This window comes from Rhipicephalus sanguineus, chromosome 9 (genome assembly GCF_013339695.2).
Source record: "Rhipicephalus sanguineus isolate Rsan-2018 chromosome 9, BIME_Rsan_1.4, whole genome shotgun sequence".
Lineage (NCBI taxonomy): Eukaryota > Metazoa > Arthropoda > Arachnida > Ixodida > Ixodidae > Rhipicephalus > Rhipicephalus sanguineus.
Genome location: NC_051184.2, coordinates 35,305,759 through 35,320,153, shown reverse-complemented (window position 1 = coordinate 35,320,153; position 14,395 = coordinate 35,305,759). Strand labels below are relative to the sequence as shown.

The following is a 14,395-nucleotide window of genomic DNA, read 5'->3' as shown; positions in this document are numbered from 1 at the left end:
TCCTGGTCCAGTGCATCGCGCGTGCCTTTTCTTTTTTCCCATCCCAGACTGCTTTAAGATGCGGCGTCTTCTTCTCGGCAATCGTTCGGTTTGGCAGCTTGCGCGTAGAGGAAGTTGATTTGCGATTCGGTCGCGGCCGATCGTGAGATTAATAGCGCCGTAACTCGTTGTTGTCTTCACTCTCTCTCACTCTTTCTCTCTCTCACCAATCTTCGATGTTGTTGTCGCCGTCTGCCTCTTTCCATGCATCGATTGCCGCTGGCCAACCCGTTTGCCAAACTTGCCTGTGGCGACGCTCGTCGCGTGCCAAGTTATATCGTTGCTATTCCGAGCGCATCTGTTTTGCATCAATACGCATAGCAGTACGTCGTCTTCGCATTCTTCCGTCACTTCTTCCTTAATCCTTATATGTGTATACGTGTACGCGCGTTCCATTCTCACGCGTGCTTTGAAAGGAAATAGCATTCTTGCGTGGCTCTCGGGACAACGGCATTGCTTTTGAATGTTCGGATTTGAGGGAAATTAGTGTTCTTTGTCATGTGTGGGTGTTTGCTTGTGTGCGTGTCTGGGAGGGGGTTGGGGCTGACACGGCACCGTGAGAAATTAGCTACAATAACTTCTTTTAACCTCTGGGGAGAAATTTTTGTCTTGCAACATTTTGTTTATCTCTGAAACAGGTAAACAGAGTACCTGATACACGTTCATGTTCAGCTATACGCATCTGTGTTGAAGTTCGAATGGTACTCGCTGTTGGGATAAAGCTGATGCATGTTCAGTGTGAATAGTAAACTTGGGCCCAAAAATACGACCGCACGGGAACACAAAGGGAACACGTCCTGTCTATGGGTTCCTCTGTGTTGCTGCGTCGCTGTATGTTTTGGTGCCACGTTTACTGTTCATACCGAAGTTAGAATACATATGCGCCGGCCACATTGGGGGGAGGGGGCTGGCGGTACGGCGTGCTCTGCCAACACCACCTAGACTTGGCTCTGCCGGCGCCAGAGGCATTCGTCACCGCCGTAAACCCCGCGGCTAGAAGACATTTTTTTGGAAGCTTGAAGTGCTTGCAACTAACACATAATCGAACAGTGTGGCTAGATGCAGCTGAACACAAGGCGCTGTGGAACATTTAAAATAAAGTATGAAATGCGAAAAATTTTCAAGGTCTTCGTATCTCTTCCGCGACGTGGGACGGTATCCCTCAATGCGGAACATCCGTCTTGGTGACAACCCGTATGTATTAATTGTAATATCAAGTGTATTAATTGTATTTTCAACCAAGCCTTGGTTGACATTACAATTAATACATTTTTCTCAACGCTATGACAAACACATTGATAACTCCATTTTTTGAAAGTGATTACCTCAAAGAATACAAAAACGGTTCCGGTGTGGTTGCTGGGTTAAATACCGCTATACCTGTTGCTAGTTCGCATAAAATTGTATAATTTAAAATTGTTTTGTGGTCAAGCTAACCACTGCTTTGGTGATTGTGTATACTTCGTGTATTTTGTATAGCTGTATACGCACTGACGCTGTTCCGCCCACCGTGAGCAGGATGACGTCAGGAGGTTAACCACCTCCTTTTGTCCTGCCGCGGGCAATGCCTTGCATTGTCCGAAAAACTGAGTAAATAAAAAAAAGATATATCGTGTCTTTTGAGTGCAAACGCAATTATAGGTAAATTCATATAAAAATACGTGTCCTCCCCTTACAAAAATGTATTCAGACAGCCTATAGACTGTCTAAAAATGGGTTTAGACAGTCTATAGACTGTGCGAAAAATTAGACAGTCTATAGACTGTCTAAACACATTTTTGTAAGGGTCATACGCGTTCGATGTTGTTCAAGTGGCGTTATGGCCGAGTGCCACACGCTCTGACTGATTCTAAGAGGACGGGTCCCGTCAGGCACCGGCTGCCCTTTGGCCTCTTCCGAAAGTGACCTGTATTCTCCTACGGTGGTTACGGTGCTCGGCTGCGGACCCGAAGGTCGCGGGTTCGAATCCTGGCCGCGGCAGTCGCGTTTCGCGATGGAGGCGAAATGCCTGAGGCCCGTGTATACTGTGCGATGTCAGTGCACGTTAAAGAACATCAGATGGTCGCAATTTTCCGGAGCCGTCCACTACGATCATATCGTGGTTTTTGGCGCGTAAAACCCCAGATATTATATTATCCGAGGCGCCGCAACCAACTCTCCGGTGCCGCAAGAGGGTGTCTTGTTTTTGCGGCGATTTCTCGTCGCGACGCAATAGCGAACGCTGCGGAGGCGTCTGTTTTTAGCGCCGGCTCTTATCCTTGACGTAGTGGAGGAGGGCGTGGGAGGTCCTGGCTTTTATGTATGATTTCACCTTTGTTTCGCATCACGCGCCGTGAAGGTCAGAAACAAGACAAAAAGCTGCGACAAGATTATATACCTTCCGGGAGGAGGTCGTGTATGACATTAAACGTCACATATGCAAGACGCGACGTTCGAATTACGCGCCAGACGTCGCACGGCACCGTGTGATTGTAATTCGTCCGTGCACCCATACAATGGATGGGTATTACCAGAGTCCTTCAATACTTTGGTATTACGAACGTAGCCTTCGCAATTCTGTGGGGCTGATGCTGACCAAGCTGTTCGTTTTATACATCTTTCGCGCGCCTGTTACCGGGCCTCAAGTTCGTACATACGAAGCCATGAAGCCGCAGTAAACTTATTGCCGCGTAGACTAGTGTACCTATGTTCAGCTGCTGAGCTGAAGGTCGCGAGTTCGACCTCGGGCCGCGGCAGTTGAACCACTCTTGCGGTATAACCGCCGAGCATACACGGAGGTGGTATATACCACCTTTGTGTATGTTTGTATATATGCACATGAAAAATTGAAAATTTTCGTGGGGAGGGGGTTCGGGAGGGGGGAGGAATTGAACCCCCACTCCCTTCCCTGGCTTCGCCAATGCTAGTGTAGTCCTGTCACCGACAGCAGGCGTTATATCTTCGAGATCGTCGCCTCGATGCCTCCTGGGACGCGAAACGGCCATACCGCGTCTATGAAATCGGTGACGTCACAGTTTATAGCGTCTGACGAACTGACGCACGTTTTTCCTGGAAATATAGCCCATCAACTTGGTTGCAACGTGCGCGGGAAAATTGTCTTTCCGAGCGGCAACGTATTTGACTTTCCCTTGCGAGCCTTCGCCGTTTGGGCAACTTAGTTTATATGCGACGCTTAAACATTGCAGTTTCCTCTATGCTTGAGTGATCGAGGCTTCTTCTGTTTTTTCTGCTGACCGGGAACCACGAAATCGCAATGAAGCAGCTGTCGCACGGTTGCTTGGCTTGCCAGAGCCTGTGCAACTGGAATACGTGATAACGTGCTGCGCAGCGAGAGCATAAAGAGATCCTGAACATGACAGAGCGCGGACTACGAAATGTTTATTGATGCGCACAGTAATCAACTTGTAGTGGGGTGTTTTCAGCAGGGACAGCAATCACCATAGGGTTTGAAGGAGTACTGACACGATTTTGAGACATCGCAAAAGGGACATTTTTCGTTTCCTTGGTATGCAGTGTCAACGCTGTCCACACACCAGAGTCGGAGAACACGTATAAAATATTTTAATTTGACTTTGAAGTTTTTGTCGCTGAGCATCTGCAAGCCAGTCCCACTGCAATTGACATTATCATGACGAGTCAAGACAGTTCCCGAGTTTGCGAGATCTGCGTCCTGCATGCAGCCTAAATCGCAGAACTCACTGTCAAGGTCACTGGCCCACAATTCACTCATCGTTGTTTATGTGCACCAAGGGTCGGTTTCTTCGTATACCTCCCATAGGACGCGAAATTCAAACGCTCCTCCGACGCAAGCGCCGACAGCGCCGAGAGCGCTATTGAGTTACGCCCCTTGCAGAAGGCCGCCAAGCTCAAAGGGCGATGACGTGGCGATTACGTTGCTTACGTCGTCAGGGCAACAGTAACAACAGCCGCTCGCCTCCACCCCCTCTTCCTCCCTCTCCGCGCGCCGTTTTCTTTCTATTTTTTTTTGTGCGCTTGCTTTTCCTCCTCTCCCATGCCGCGCACCGTTTTTTATTTTGTACGCTTGCTTTTTCTCCTCTCCTATGCCCCACGCCGGGATTTTTTTTTTTTTTTTGTTCGCGTGCCCTCGCGCGCGTGCTGTGCTAGGCCGCGCATTCGCGTTTGCCCGCAGCCAGCATGTGCTAGAGCATAAAGGATGAATCCACCTACAACATTTCTGTTACCACTTTTTATTGTTCTGTTTCCGAAACTCAAGATTTGCATGTAATGGGGCACGATACAAGTTCAGGAGAAGAACAGAAGGGAAGAATTCACAGTGTGTGCATGACTAAACACAAAAGTTCATTGTAAAATTTAGAAATTAAAAAATCGAACACATTGAAAAGTGTAGGCCGTTTGACGTACACACATATAAGAAACACGATTTTCATTTGGTGCAATACCCAGCAAAGTGCAGAGGAGCCTCTGATGAGAGGTAATCATGTAGTTTAAAGAAGTGTCAGTGCATGACAAAAACATAACGAAGAGCAAAATATGTAAATATGAAATAATATTGCAATTATTTACTTATTAACCGTTGAAATGATACAAAACACAAAACAACCACTTACATATTTGCTCAGATTTTGCACAAATATACATGAAATGCTGGACACCTTCACCAGATAAACAAAATGAAAAAGATAAGATTTAGCACAGTAAAAAGTACATTGCGCTAAAAAGAGCAAGACAGAATATATGGTACTTGAACACTACTTGAAAGCTAGTTGGTGGCAACGGGATGCAGGCCATGGTCAGTTTATGCAGCAGCACATGACATTCGAAGAAAAGCGTATTACTCAACGACCAGGTGAAATAAGCATATACGCAGCTTTTCTTTCACCGCGAATACAATGCCTAGCTGAATATAACGCCACTGAAGGGAGGACGTCATGTTGGGTACACTGAGCACTTCATTGTGATAAACACAAACAGTAAAATTCTGCATACAGGACATGTCTCATGCCTACACATGAATCCTTAGAGCGGTTTTTCCATAGGCAATAACAGAGACAGTATATAAACACACAAACTACTTCTTCAGCCGTAAGTACATAGCATATTCACGCACCGAGAAGAAGCACTGGGGGGCAGGGTAGAAAGCTGGTCCACTTGAGTTGCGGATCGGGACTTCGCAGAGCGCTGATTCTACAGCTGTTAACCCCTCCTTGGGCAAACGCATCAGTTCTTGCCTTCTCGAATACTCCGAAAACGTTTCCGTCCTGAAATAAAGCAATTAAAAACTATTAATTCCAACGATACAAATTACGCAGTCGCATGAGGCAAACGTAGTTTCGTCGTCTCGGCTCAGTGCAAGCTGCGATACAGTCTCAGGAACGCGTATTTAAACGATGGCGAGTGATAAACAGGCAAAAAAAGCAAAACGCACTTCCATCACGCAGTTCTGTCATAGACGCAAAAGTTAAACTATGAGTCTCAAGTTCTTTAATTTCATTCCTTCTAGGAACAGCGATGTTAACTGCAACGTCGTGCTTTTCACGATTCAGCCGTAATTAAAAAAATAATAACTGTATTGTCCAACTGCAATTCGTAAATGTGTGGCTGCGAACGCAAGCCGCGTGCTCACCTTTAGTCTTTCGGAACCTCGAAGAATCTTGCGGAACTCGGCCGGTCTTGAAGTATCCGTGCACCGTTCCATGATGTACGAATGGTGCGTGCCGTTAACCACCACGGCGGCAAGAGCGCACAACACGCAAACACCACGAAAACTCCACACGCCGGCCCAAAGCTCGCTTCATGTAACGGAACATCACGAAACTTCATATCAAGGCCGGCGACTAGGACGGGCTCCTGTATGGCGGCGACGGAGCACGGCTGACATAACGACCCACTCCGATAAGTCTCAAGAGCGAGCAATGACCCGCTAACCACAACGGGAGACTTGCAGGTGTCCGCCAAGCATAGCCTCCCTGCACGGCCAGCCTGGTGCCCGCTCTCAGCACTCGCTCCATGCTACAACGGAACTTTCGAGGAATTCAAAACTAGCGTCGCGGCGCGCGCGCGGCCTCCGCGGCCGGCGCGGGGTGCACCGCTTTGCCGGCACGGCGGCAGGCTGCCATTGGCTGCTTTAATTTTGAATCTCCATGAACACTAGCGCCAATTTCACCTTCAGTTACGGCCCCTTTTAAAAGGCCGCCGAACTAGCAAATTATTCAAGATGGTGTCGGTGACGTCATCATGACGTAATTCTTTGGGACGCCGGAGCGGCAGTGTTTCCGGGTATTGTGTGCACCACGAGCAGATGACTGATTTACCGCTAGTACGTCGCGAGTTTCTGTATCCCTGTGACGTCACACTGCTATGAAACGTCAGAGAAGCCGCCCCCTCGATATCAAAACCGAAAGCGTCTCTTTAAGGTAGCGGTTATTAAAATATATTCGATGCGTTCCCAGGCACCTCAATACTCGTTTCAAGTTTCTCGACACCAGTATTTTTATTTAGAGCAACAATCCGAAAATTTTTAAAATTCGTGTCTGTACTCCTTTCAAGGGACACTAAAAAAAACGATTTTTCTCGTGTTAGTAAGTTACTGTTTCACGATACCGAAAACACCACGCCTGCTGCGAGAGAAGACGCTTGGTAAACGAGAATGCACGCAAAAAAGAAGCGTGGGTGGCGACGCCACCTTGAAATTGCCGCACCGGTCACTGTGACGTCATAGATTTTGACGGCGTCTTCTGGGGCCCCACGTAGTTCCTAATCGGTAAAAATGAAGAATATTGTCTTCTGAGGTAGCCAGATACTTATCATACGAAGTTTCAGGAAATTTCGTTGAGGCAATGTGGCCAATATACGACAAGACACTCTGAAATCCGTGACGTCAGCATCGGAGATTTCGGTGGGATATTTAAAAGCGAAAGTTTTAATAGCACAGTGATACATTGTATAGTACAGAAAGGGTTTGGGAAAGGGAAGTGAAGCTGAGGAAGGAGGAAAGGAGGAGGGGAGAGGGTAAGGCATGTCATAGCCTTGTACGTTATAGTTTAACAAGTATATGGGAAAGGGAAGTGAGGGCGAGGACTGATGTAAGAGTGAAGAGGTAAGAGTGAAGAGTGTAAAGCATATAGCATAGCCATTTAAAGTATATTATAGCAAAGTGGTGGAAGAGATTGGTGAGGGTGAAGAAGAGTGATGTGAGAGTTGGGGGGGAGAAAGGAAGAGGGGAACGCCTTGCTTTGCTTTTAGTACGTCGCGCGTTCGTCATGCTGCTAATTTGCACGCAAGGTGGCGCAGTGCAAGTTTCCGCGCGGCGTACGTCTATGACACTTCTATGTCCCAGGAATCACATTAGCCATGTGTCTCTGGCCGCGATGAGGGGTATACGTTACGTTCAACCCCTCGAAATCTCATTCGAGGGCGTATATTATAGCGGGTGTGTGTCTCTGTTAGAAGAAAGAAAAGAAAATAAAAATTAGGAAGGCTGGGCGCACGTCGCGTCTGTTTTCTCACTTTTCTCTTAGGTAACTGGGACAGCTGGGCGCGTTTCGAGAGCGCGGTTTCGCCAGCGAAAACGCGCGGGCGAAAATTCCAGGCCATGGCGTGTCACCCGCATACGCACTCCTCGCTTTTACGTCTTGCGGTTCCCGGAATTAAAGGGCGTTATTCTTTCCAAGTTCGCTCAATTAACCGCGAGTGGGCCGCGCTCCTAGAAGCTCTCAGCCCCGTAGCGACCATTGCACAGCTCAGCGTCATATAGAAGAGGAGGAAAGTTTAACGCTAAACGAAAAGTGACGTAATCTAAGCGTGACTCAAACTGTCGACATCTGTAGGTCGTTAACCGCGCGTATTTCTTTGTATTTTCCAATATACTAAATGTTTGTGAAATTTATGCCATGTCAGGGTGTGCAGGCCCTCGTCACCGAGCCGCATTACCTTTTTTTTGTGTGTGTTTGTCCGTTGGCCTTACATCAAGGTAATAATGTCATATAATTGAATTGAATATTTCCGTACGTGAGACCGAGCTCCTTCAACTTGCGGATTTAAGCACGTCTTATATAATCGAACAAGGCGTTTGCTTCAAGCGTCTACAGCCTTCGATTTGTCCGTTCATTCTGCAATCTTCCAACTCCTTTATTAGTCTCGGCTGCGGACCAGAGAGTCGCGGGTTCGATCCCGGCCGCGGTGTTCGCATTTCGATGGAGGCGAAATGCTAGGGGCCCGTGTACTATGCGATGGCAGTGCACGTTAAAGAACACCAGCTAGATGGTCGAAATTTCTGGAGCCCTCCACTATACGGCGTGCCTCCCACATAAAACCCCAGATATTATTATTATCCAACTCCTTCAATAAGGCCAGGTCCGGAAATGCGCCTTGGTCCCGGGTTCGACCCCTTGTCTAGATAAAAAAGTCTTGAACCTGTGAGTTTATTTTTTTTTTCCTTTCGGGACACCGAAAATTGATCTTTTCTCGAGAAGAACTTGAATGTTGCCTAGTTGATATTTCTTTCTCCGTCATCGTCTTTGTTAGCGCTAAAAGTGCCACGCAGTTGTTACATCGCGCTGGAATAAGCTAAAGCTAACAGGAAGGAACGCAGGCACGCCTATATTAAGCGGCGTTGCGATGCGTGACCGCTGCGCAGCCAAACGTTCTATATATAGTGCCTGATGAGTAAATAAAAGGAAAACACGTTTGACAGGCCCAGATAACCTGATGTGCAGTGAAGGCGAAACAAAGGGAATCTCCGCGCGACCTTAACTCGTAGTTGTTAATTCAGTTCAAAACATTTGTTTTCTCGCTTGAAATAATATTTACTCTTTTAAAGATTTCAAGCTAAATTGACAAAAACGCACGGTGTAGAATGCTGGATCGGCCGTGTCTTTACTTTGACCGGTATATCACGGAAATAAAGCCGCAATATGAGTTTAATACACACTGGTTTCGACCTTCGTCACGGATTTGATAGAACGTTGGTTTTGTTTGTTCTTTAAGGTATCTTTTATCGCCTAGTATACACATCCACGATGCAAATATTCTGAACATATTTCTTATGAAAAAAGTGTTCGTTAGGAAATGTTGAAGTGGCTGCATTTCGTGATTCTAAATGAATGTGTGTTGAAACGAGAAGTAATACACTACTGTAGTTATGAAAATGGCTGTCTTCAGATTACACACACACACGCGCACGCACACACGCGCGCACGCACACACGCGCGCACGCACACACGCGCGCACACACACACGCGCGCACACACACACGCGCGCACACACACACGCGCGCACACACACACACACACACACACACACACACACACACACACACACACACACACACACACACACACACACACACACACACACACACACACACACACACACACACACACACACACACACACACACACACACACACACACACACACACACACACACACACACACACACACACACACACACACACACACACACACACACACACACAGTTTTGGGTAAAAGTAATAGATCAAAGCAATATTTCTGTATTATTCTTCGCAACCTGTATGTCAAGTACGAAGCGCTCTCACTTCTTAGAAACATTTTCTTATCGCCTCTTGCCTGAGCATGCGCAGATAAGCGTTTGTGTCTACCTTCTTTTCCGACGCTGTGCGCCTTTTCAGTTGTTAGTCGGCTTTTGTGGTGTGTTTTCTCTCTTGTGTCCGTGTTGCGCGCCTAGTCTTTTAACATGAATACGTGTTCAGCTCTCTGTTATTAGATTTGCGTACGAATGCCGTATCGAAGCAATTGATATAAATTTCGGGATGCGCGACTCGTTCGTACTATCGAAAAATTCGTAATAACCGAGTTTTGTTCGTTAACGCGGCGTTGCGTCGTGGTTGTAGTGAAACCCAGCTTCGCGCGCATCGGTACCCGGCTCACTTATCCGCGTTTTCGTCCTCACGATGTCCGCAGGATGAACCAGAGGAACCCAAGAAGGCGACCGCCGACGGTGACGCGGCGGCGGAAGCCGATCTGCCCGACGACGCCCCGCAGCCGCGGCTCTGCCACATGACCAAGTGGCGCGACTTCGAGGGCTACGGCTTCAACCTGCACGCCGAGAAGGACCGGCGCGGCCAGTACGTGGGCAAGATCGACGAAGGCAGCCCCGCCGAGCACGCGGGCCTCCGCGAGGGCGACCGCATCGTCGAGGTGAACGGCGTCAACGTCCAGCAGGAGGCGCATCGCGACATCGTCGAGCGCATCCGCGCCGTGCCCGACGAGACCCGGCTGCTTGTGCTCACGGCAGAGGGCGAGCAGTGGTACCGCGACCGGGACATCCAGGTGCGTTAGCCGTTGGCGTGTAAGCAATGGGTGGTGGGTGGTTGTTTGAAACCCCCGAAAAAAGTTTCTGGCCATGCTTCTGGCGTTAGCGCTTACTGTAACTTGCTAGAACTGCGGTTGTAGAAACAGTTGATGACTGTTTTCAAATACAGCATTACCTTTCTTTCATTGAATTGAGGCTTCAGCGTGGAGCTTCATTATCGAAAAAAGGTTATTACATTGGTTTCATCTTTTCCTGAAAACAAGCTACGCTTACCTTTTCTGACCTGAAGGTTGCGGGAGTGAATCCCGGCTGCGGCGGCCGTATTTCGATGGAGGTGAAGTGCAAGTACTCAGATTTAGGTGCACATTAAAGAACTCCAGGTTCTCGAAATTTCGGGAGAGCCCCACTCCCCCATCATTAAAGTAATCCCCCATAATTAAAATAATCTGCATTACTGTCCTTATTTCCAGATTTGGCTGGGCTAGTGATCGCCTCCATAGTGTTGGTAGCTGTCCACTTCAGATAAGAGCATATTTCTAAATATTTTTCATACATTTAGACAGAATTACTAGTTGTATAAAAAAAACAATAATGCTTGGTACAAATTGCTGTTGGATTTCTGACCATGACTGCATGAATTTAACAAATACGTAACACCTGAGATATCTCCACTGTTAGTTTGAAAGGAAAAGTATTCTTTTAAAGCTTGTTGGCATTCAGAACTTATTTGGCAAATTAGTTTGGTCCATGGAGTGGCAGTTCTTGTACGTGTGCTATGAGCCTCTGACTTAAAGCGTTTGATATGTTATCATTTTATATGAATGTAATGTCATGTTGCCTTAAAGTCACGTCCTAAAGCGAGGTTTAGTCCAATCAAAGCAAATTAAAAACGTTGTCTGCAAGAGATGTTATGAAGCTCTAAACGTACAAAGAGTTCTGGCTGACATGCAGAACTCAATATTGCATGTGTTGTTTCTATGCTGCCTTGTGTATAGCTACCTTCTTTTGAGCATTGCGCTAGCCCATTGAAATAGAAATCATTTGCCACATTCCATTGAAATCACAGACCGCACTGATTTTCACAATGCTGGTGCATGATGCACCTCAGTCATAACCCTGTCATGTTTTACTTGTAAACCTAATTTGTTTATTTGCTTTTCGGGGGTCTAAATATAAAATCTTCTATCTGAAAGAATAAGAAGGAAGGAGGTAACCAGAAAGGCAGAAGGTGGGATCCGTGCAGTGCATTGAAATTCTGTGTTAAGCTACATGATGGTACAAAATAGGTCTAGCTAGAGAACAGTGTGGTGAACAGAATGGAAGATAAATACATGTCCTACCTCTGTTTCCTAAATTGTCCCATTGTCTGTGCTGTTCACTATGTTGCAATTTGCCATTCCGCCGGCTTCTTTTAGCTGAAGTACTTACGAAGGAAGAGCTGTGTAATTTTGCGTGCTTTTGAAGGTGACGCTGTTATGTATGAGCAAAATGCTAAAGTAGCATCTATCGACCTGCATCCAGGTACATGGCAACCAAGCCAACGTGCTGCGGCTCCGCAACCCCGAGCTCAACCCTGCTACCAGTGGAGGTGACGGAACCATGGCTGCCGCAGCCGATGGTAGCGAGTGTTCCCAGGAGGACGAGGCAGCACAGTCGGCTCCCACACCAGTTCTGGTAAGAAGTGTACTACAGTGTCGGTGACTGCAGTTAGCTTGTGTTGGCACTCAAGGAATTCTATCATTGTGTTGGCACTCAAGACAATAGTGCGAAAGATGCATGTGTTTGACTTTTGTGCCTCTCACACAGGAGCACACACATTAGAACAAAGCCAAACAGAACTGGGGCTGAGTGACCTGCCTTTTTGGTGTAGCAGCTAAGGCATTTCACCGCCAAGCGCAAGGGCGCGTGCTTGAAACACCGACATGGTGGCCAAATTTATATTGTGTTTGAACTGTTAAAATGCTCGTGTACCTATACCATAGTCGGTTAGAACCTGAAAAAGAATGTTAGCTCCGCCCACAGCTGTCACTGCCCCTAGCACAGAGAATTTGCATAAGTGCTGCATACAATAACGCTGGCTAACTTTCGTGACGTCAAGTAGTTCTGACGAATCAGACAGTTGACTTTCCTATACAGACACATGTTTTTGTTACTGGTTTTAGGTTGGAAACTTGAATGCCCTGGTAAATTTCGTCAGGGATTCTGACATTGCTACGCAGCCATACATAATGTCTTAGGTAGTTACGATGAACCTTGAGCTCTTAATATGTGTAGAATTTGCATTGGCTGAGAAAAAGCACTTATGTTTCGGGCAGGAACCAGCTAGCACAACTGTATGTCACAGGTGAGGGGCTGGCACCCTGTGATTCTGTGGGTGGTGCTAACCTTTGTTGTTAGGTTGTAACAGAGTGTACTTAGTCGCGGTTTAAAGAACCTAGGGTGTTGAAAATTAATGTAGGGCCCCCCCACTACAGCATGTCTCATTATTGTATCTCGATATTGTTTCAGTTTCAGTTTCAGTTTCAGTTTCAGTTTATTCATTCAAAATACAGAATTAGTAGATAGTAGTATGCAGACGAGGGTCCCAAAGTCAAGCGACTGCAGTGGGACCCTCGGTTAACAATAACATTAAAAGGATTTATTATAACGGCATGTAAAATACGCAACACAAGTGAAAATAAACAGTGAACTTACAAAAAAGAATTGTAATGTAAAATCCCATCAAATTTTTTTTCGCTGAGGCTGAGCAACATTTTCACCTGGGAAAATCATAGCATGCGGATTTGTAAACACAACTGCTCCGCTTGTTCTCAATTGTGCAGAGGCGGCAGAGTGGCTTGGAAGGAAAGGAGGACACAGAAGAGGAGGAAAGCCGATCCTCAGAGCCTGAACCTGTGCCAGCAAAAACAGAGGTGGGCAGAAACAAACAGCGACAGCCGCTACGTCTTGTGTAACATGCATTTGTCTTCATATCCGTCGCAGACAGGACATTCACTTGAACAACCCTGCCGTATCACATTTGGCAAGGACACGACAACAAGTACCCTGAATTGGTGCACTTTACCCGAGCAGAAGTTTTGTGATAGTTTTAGAAGTTCTTATTACAGTAGACTCTCGATAATTCAAACATGAGAGGACCTCAGGATTTTATTTGAATTATCAGAAATTCTCATAAATATGACTCAGGGCAACACACCAACTAACACTGCGATGTTTATTGTTTCTCGGGGCCACAGCAACATCATAGACTGCTCTGCATGATTGCCAGTAAAATTTTTAGACATCAGCGATAGTACTGGCACTTGTTATTATACAAGGCACGCGTGGGTGTGTAATTAAGACACAAAATGTGCTGCGTTCCACAACAGTTGCTAGCCCCTTCTAATTCTTGGGACGCTTTCTCGCATGGCATACTGCAGAGAAAGTGACTTTAAGAAACGTTTGGCATGCGATAAATCAAGGCCAGACCGTACAGTTTTTTTTCTCTTGGTCAGCACGCGATTCTTGGTGTGCAAGGTTCGGCTAGCTTGTCCGTCTTGTAGGCAGGCAATCAGCTTTATTTGCGCCTGTTAGTAACAGAAAAATGTGAATGTTCAGCTAGAAGCAACAAAGGCAGCAGATATTTCCAGACATGGACAAGCAAAAAGTTTGAATTAACTGAGTTTGTGCAGTGAAGCAGTTTGAAGAAGCAACTTTAAAATACATTGAAAACATAGTGGGCCAACCAAAAATTTAAAATTTGTTTGAATTAACCGAAAGTTTGAATTATCAGAGTTTGAATTATTGAGAGTCTAGTGTATTATTTTGAACACTTTGAACACGAATTTGTTGACTGCCACAACTATGTGTTCATATAGTATGCGACATTATCAACATAAATAATTCGGCTAGTATAGGTGGCTTAGCCTGAATGTATTTGTTTAATATGCACTTAACAGTGCTCATGTTGTGTCTATGTTCTATTCTTGTATCCATCTTTTAGTGTGCTACTGCTATTCTAAGTATTATTTCATGATTCATTACTGGGATAAGGTGTTTAACTAGGCTCATTTATTATGCATACCTTAGTGCACCCCAGTG

General features: G+C 46.3%; 1 protein-coding gene across 1 annotated transcript in view; it reads left to right on the top strand.

Moving 5' to 3' along the window:
* The window catches only part of LOC119404970 (Na(+)/H(+) exchange regulatory cofactor NHE-RF2), a 73,583-nt gene that overhangs the window by 51,618 nt on the left and 7,570 nt on the right, over window positions 1-14,395 (top strand). The window contains exons 2-4 of the mRNA XM_037671706.2: window positions 9,964-10,332; window positions 11,837-11,989; window positions 13,138-13,227. Of these exons, the coding sequence (XP_037527634.1) occupies window positions 9,964-10,332; window positions 11,837-11,989; window positions 13,138-13,227 (612 nt within the window). The remainder of the gene's footprint in view (window positions 1-9,963; window positions 10,333-11,836; window positions 11,990-13,137; window positions 13,228-14,395) is intronic.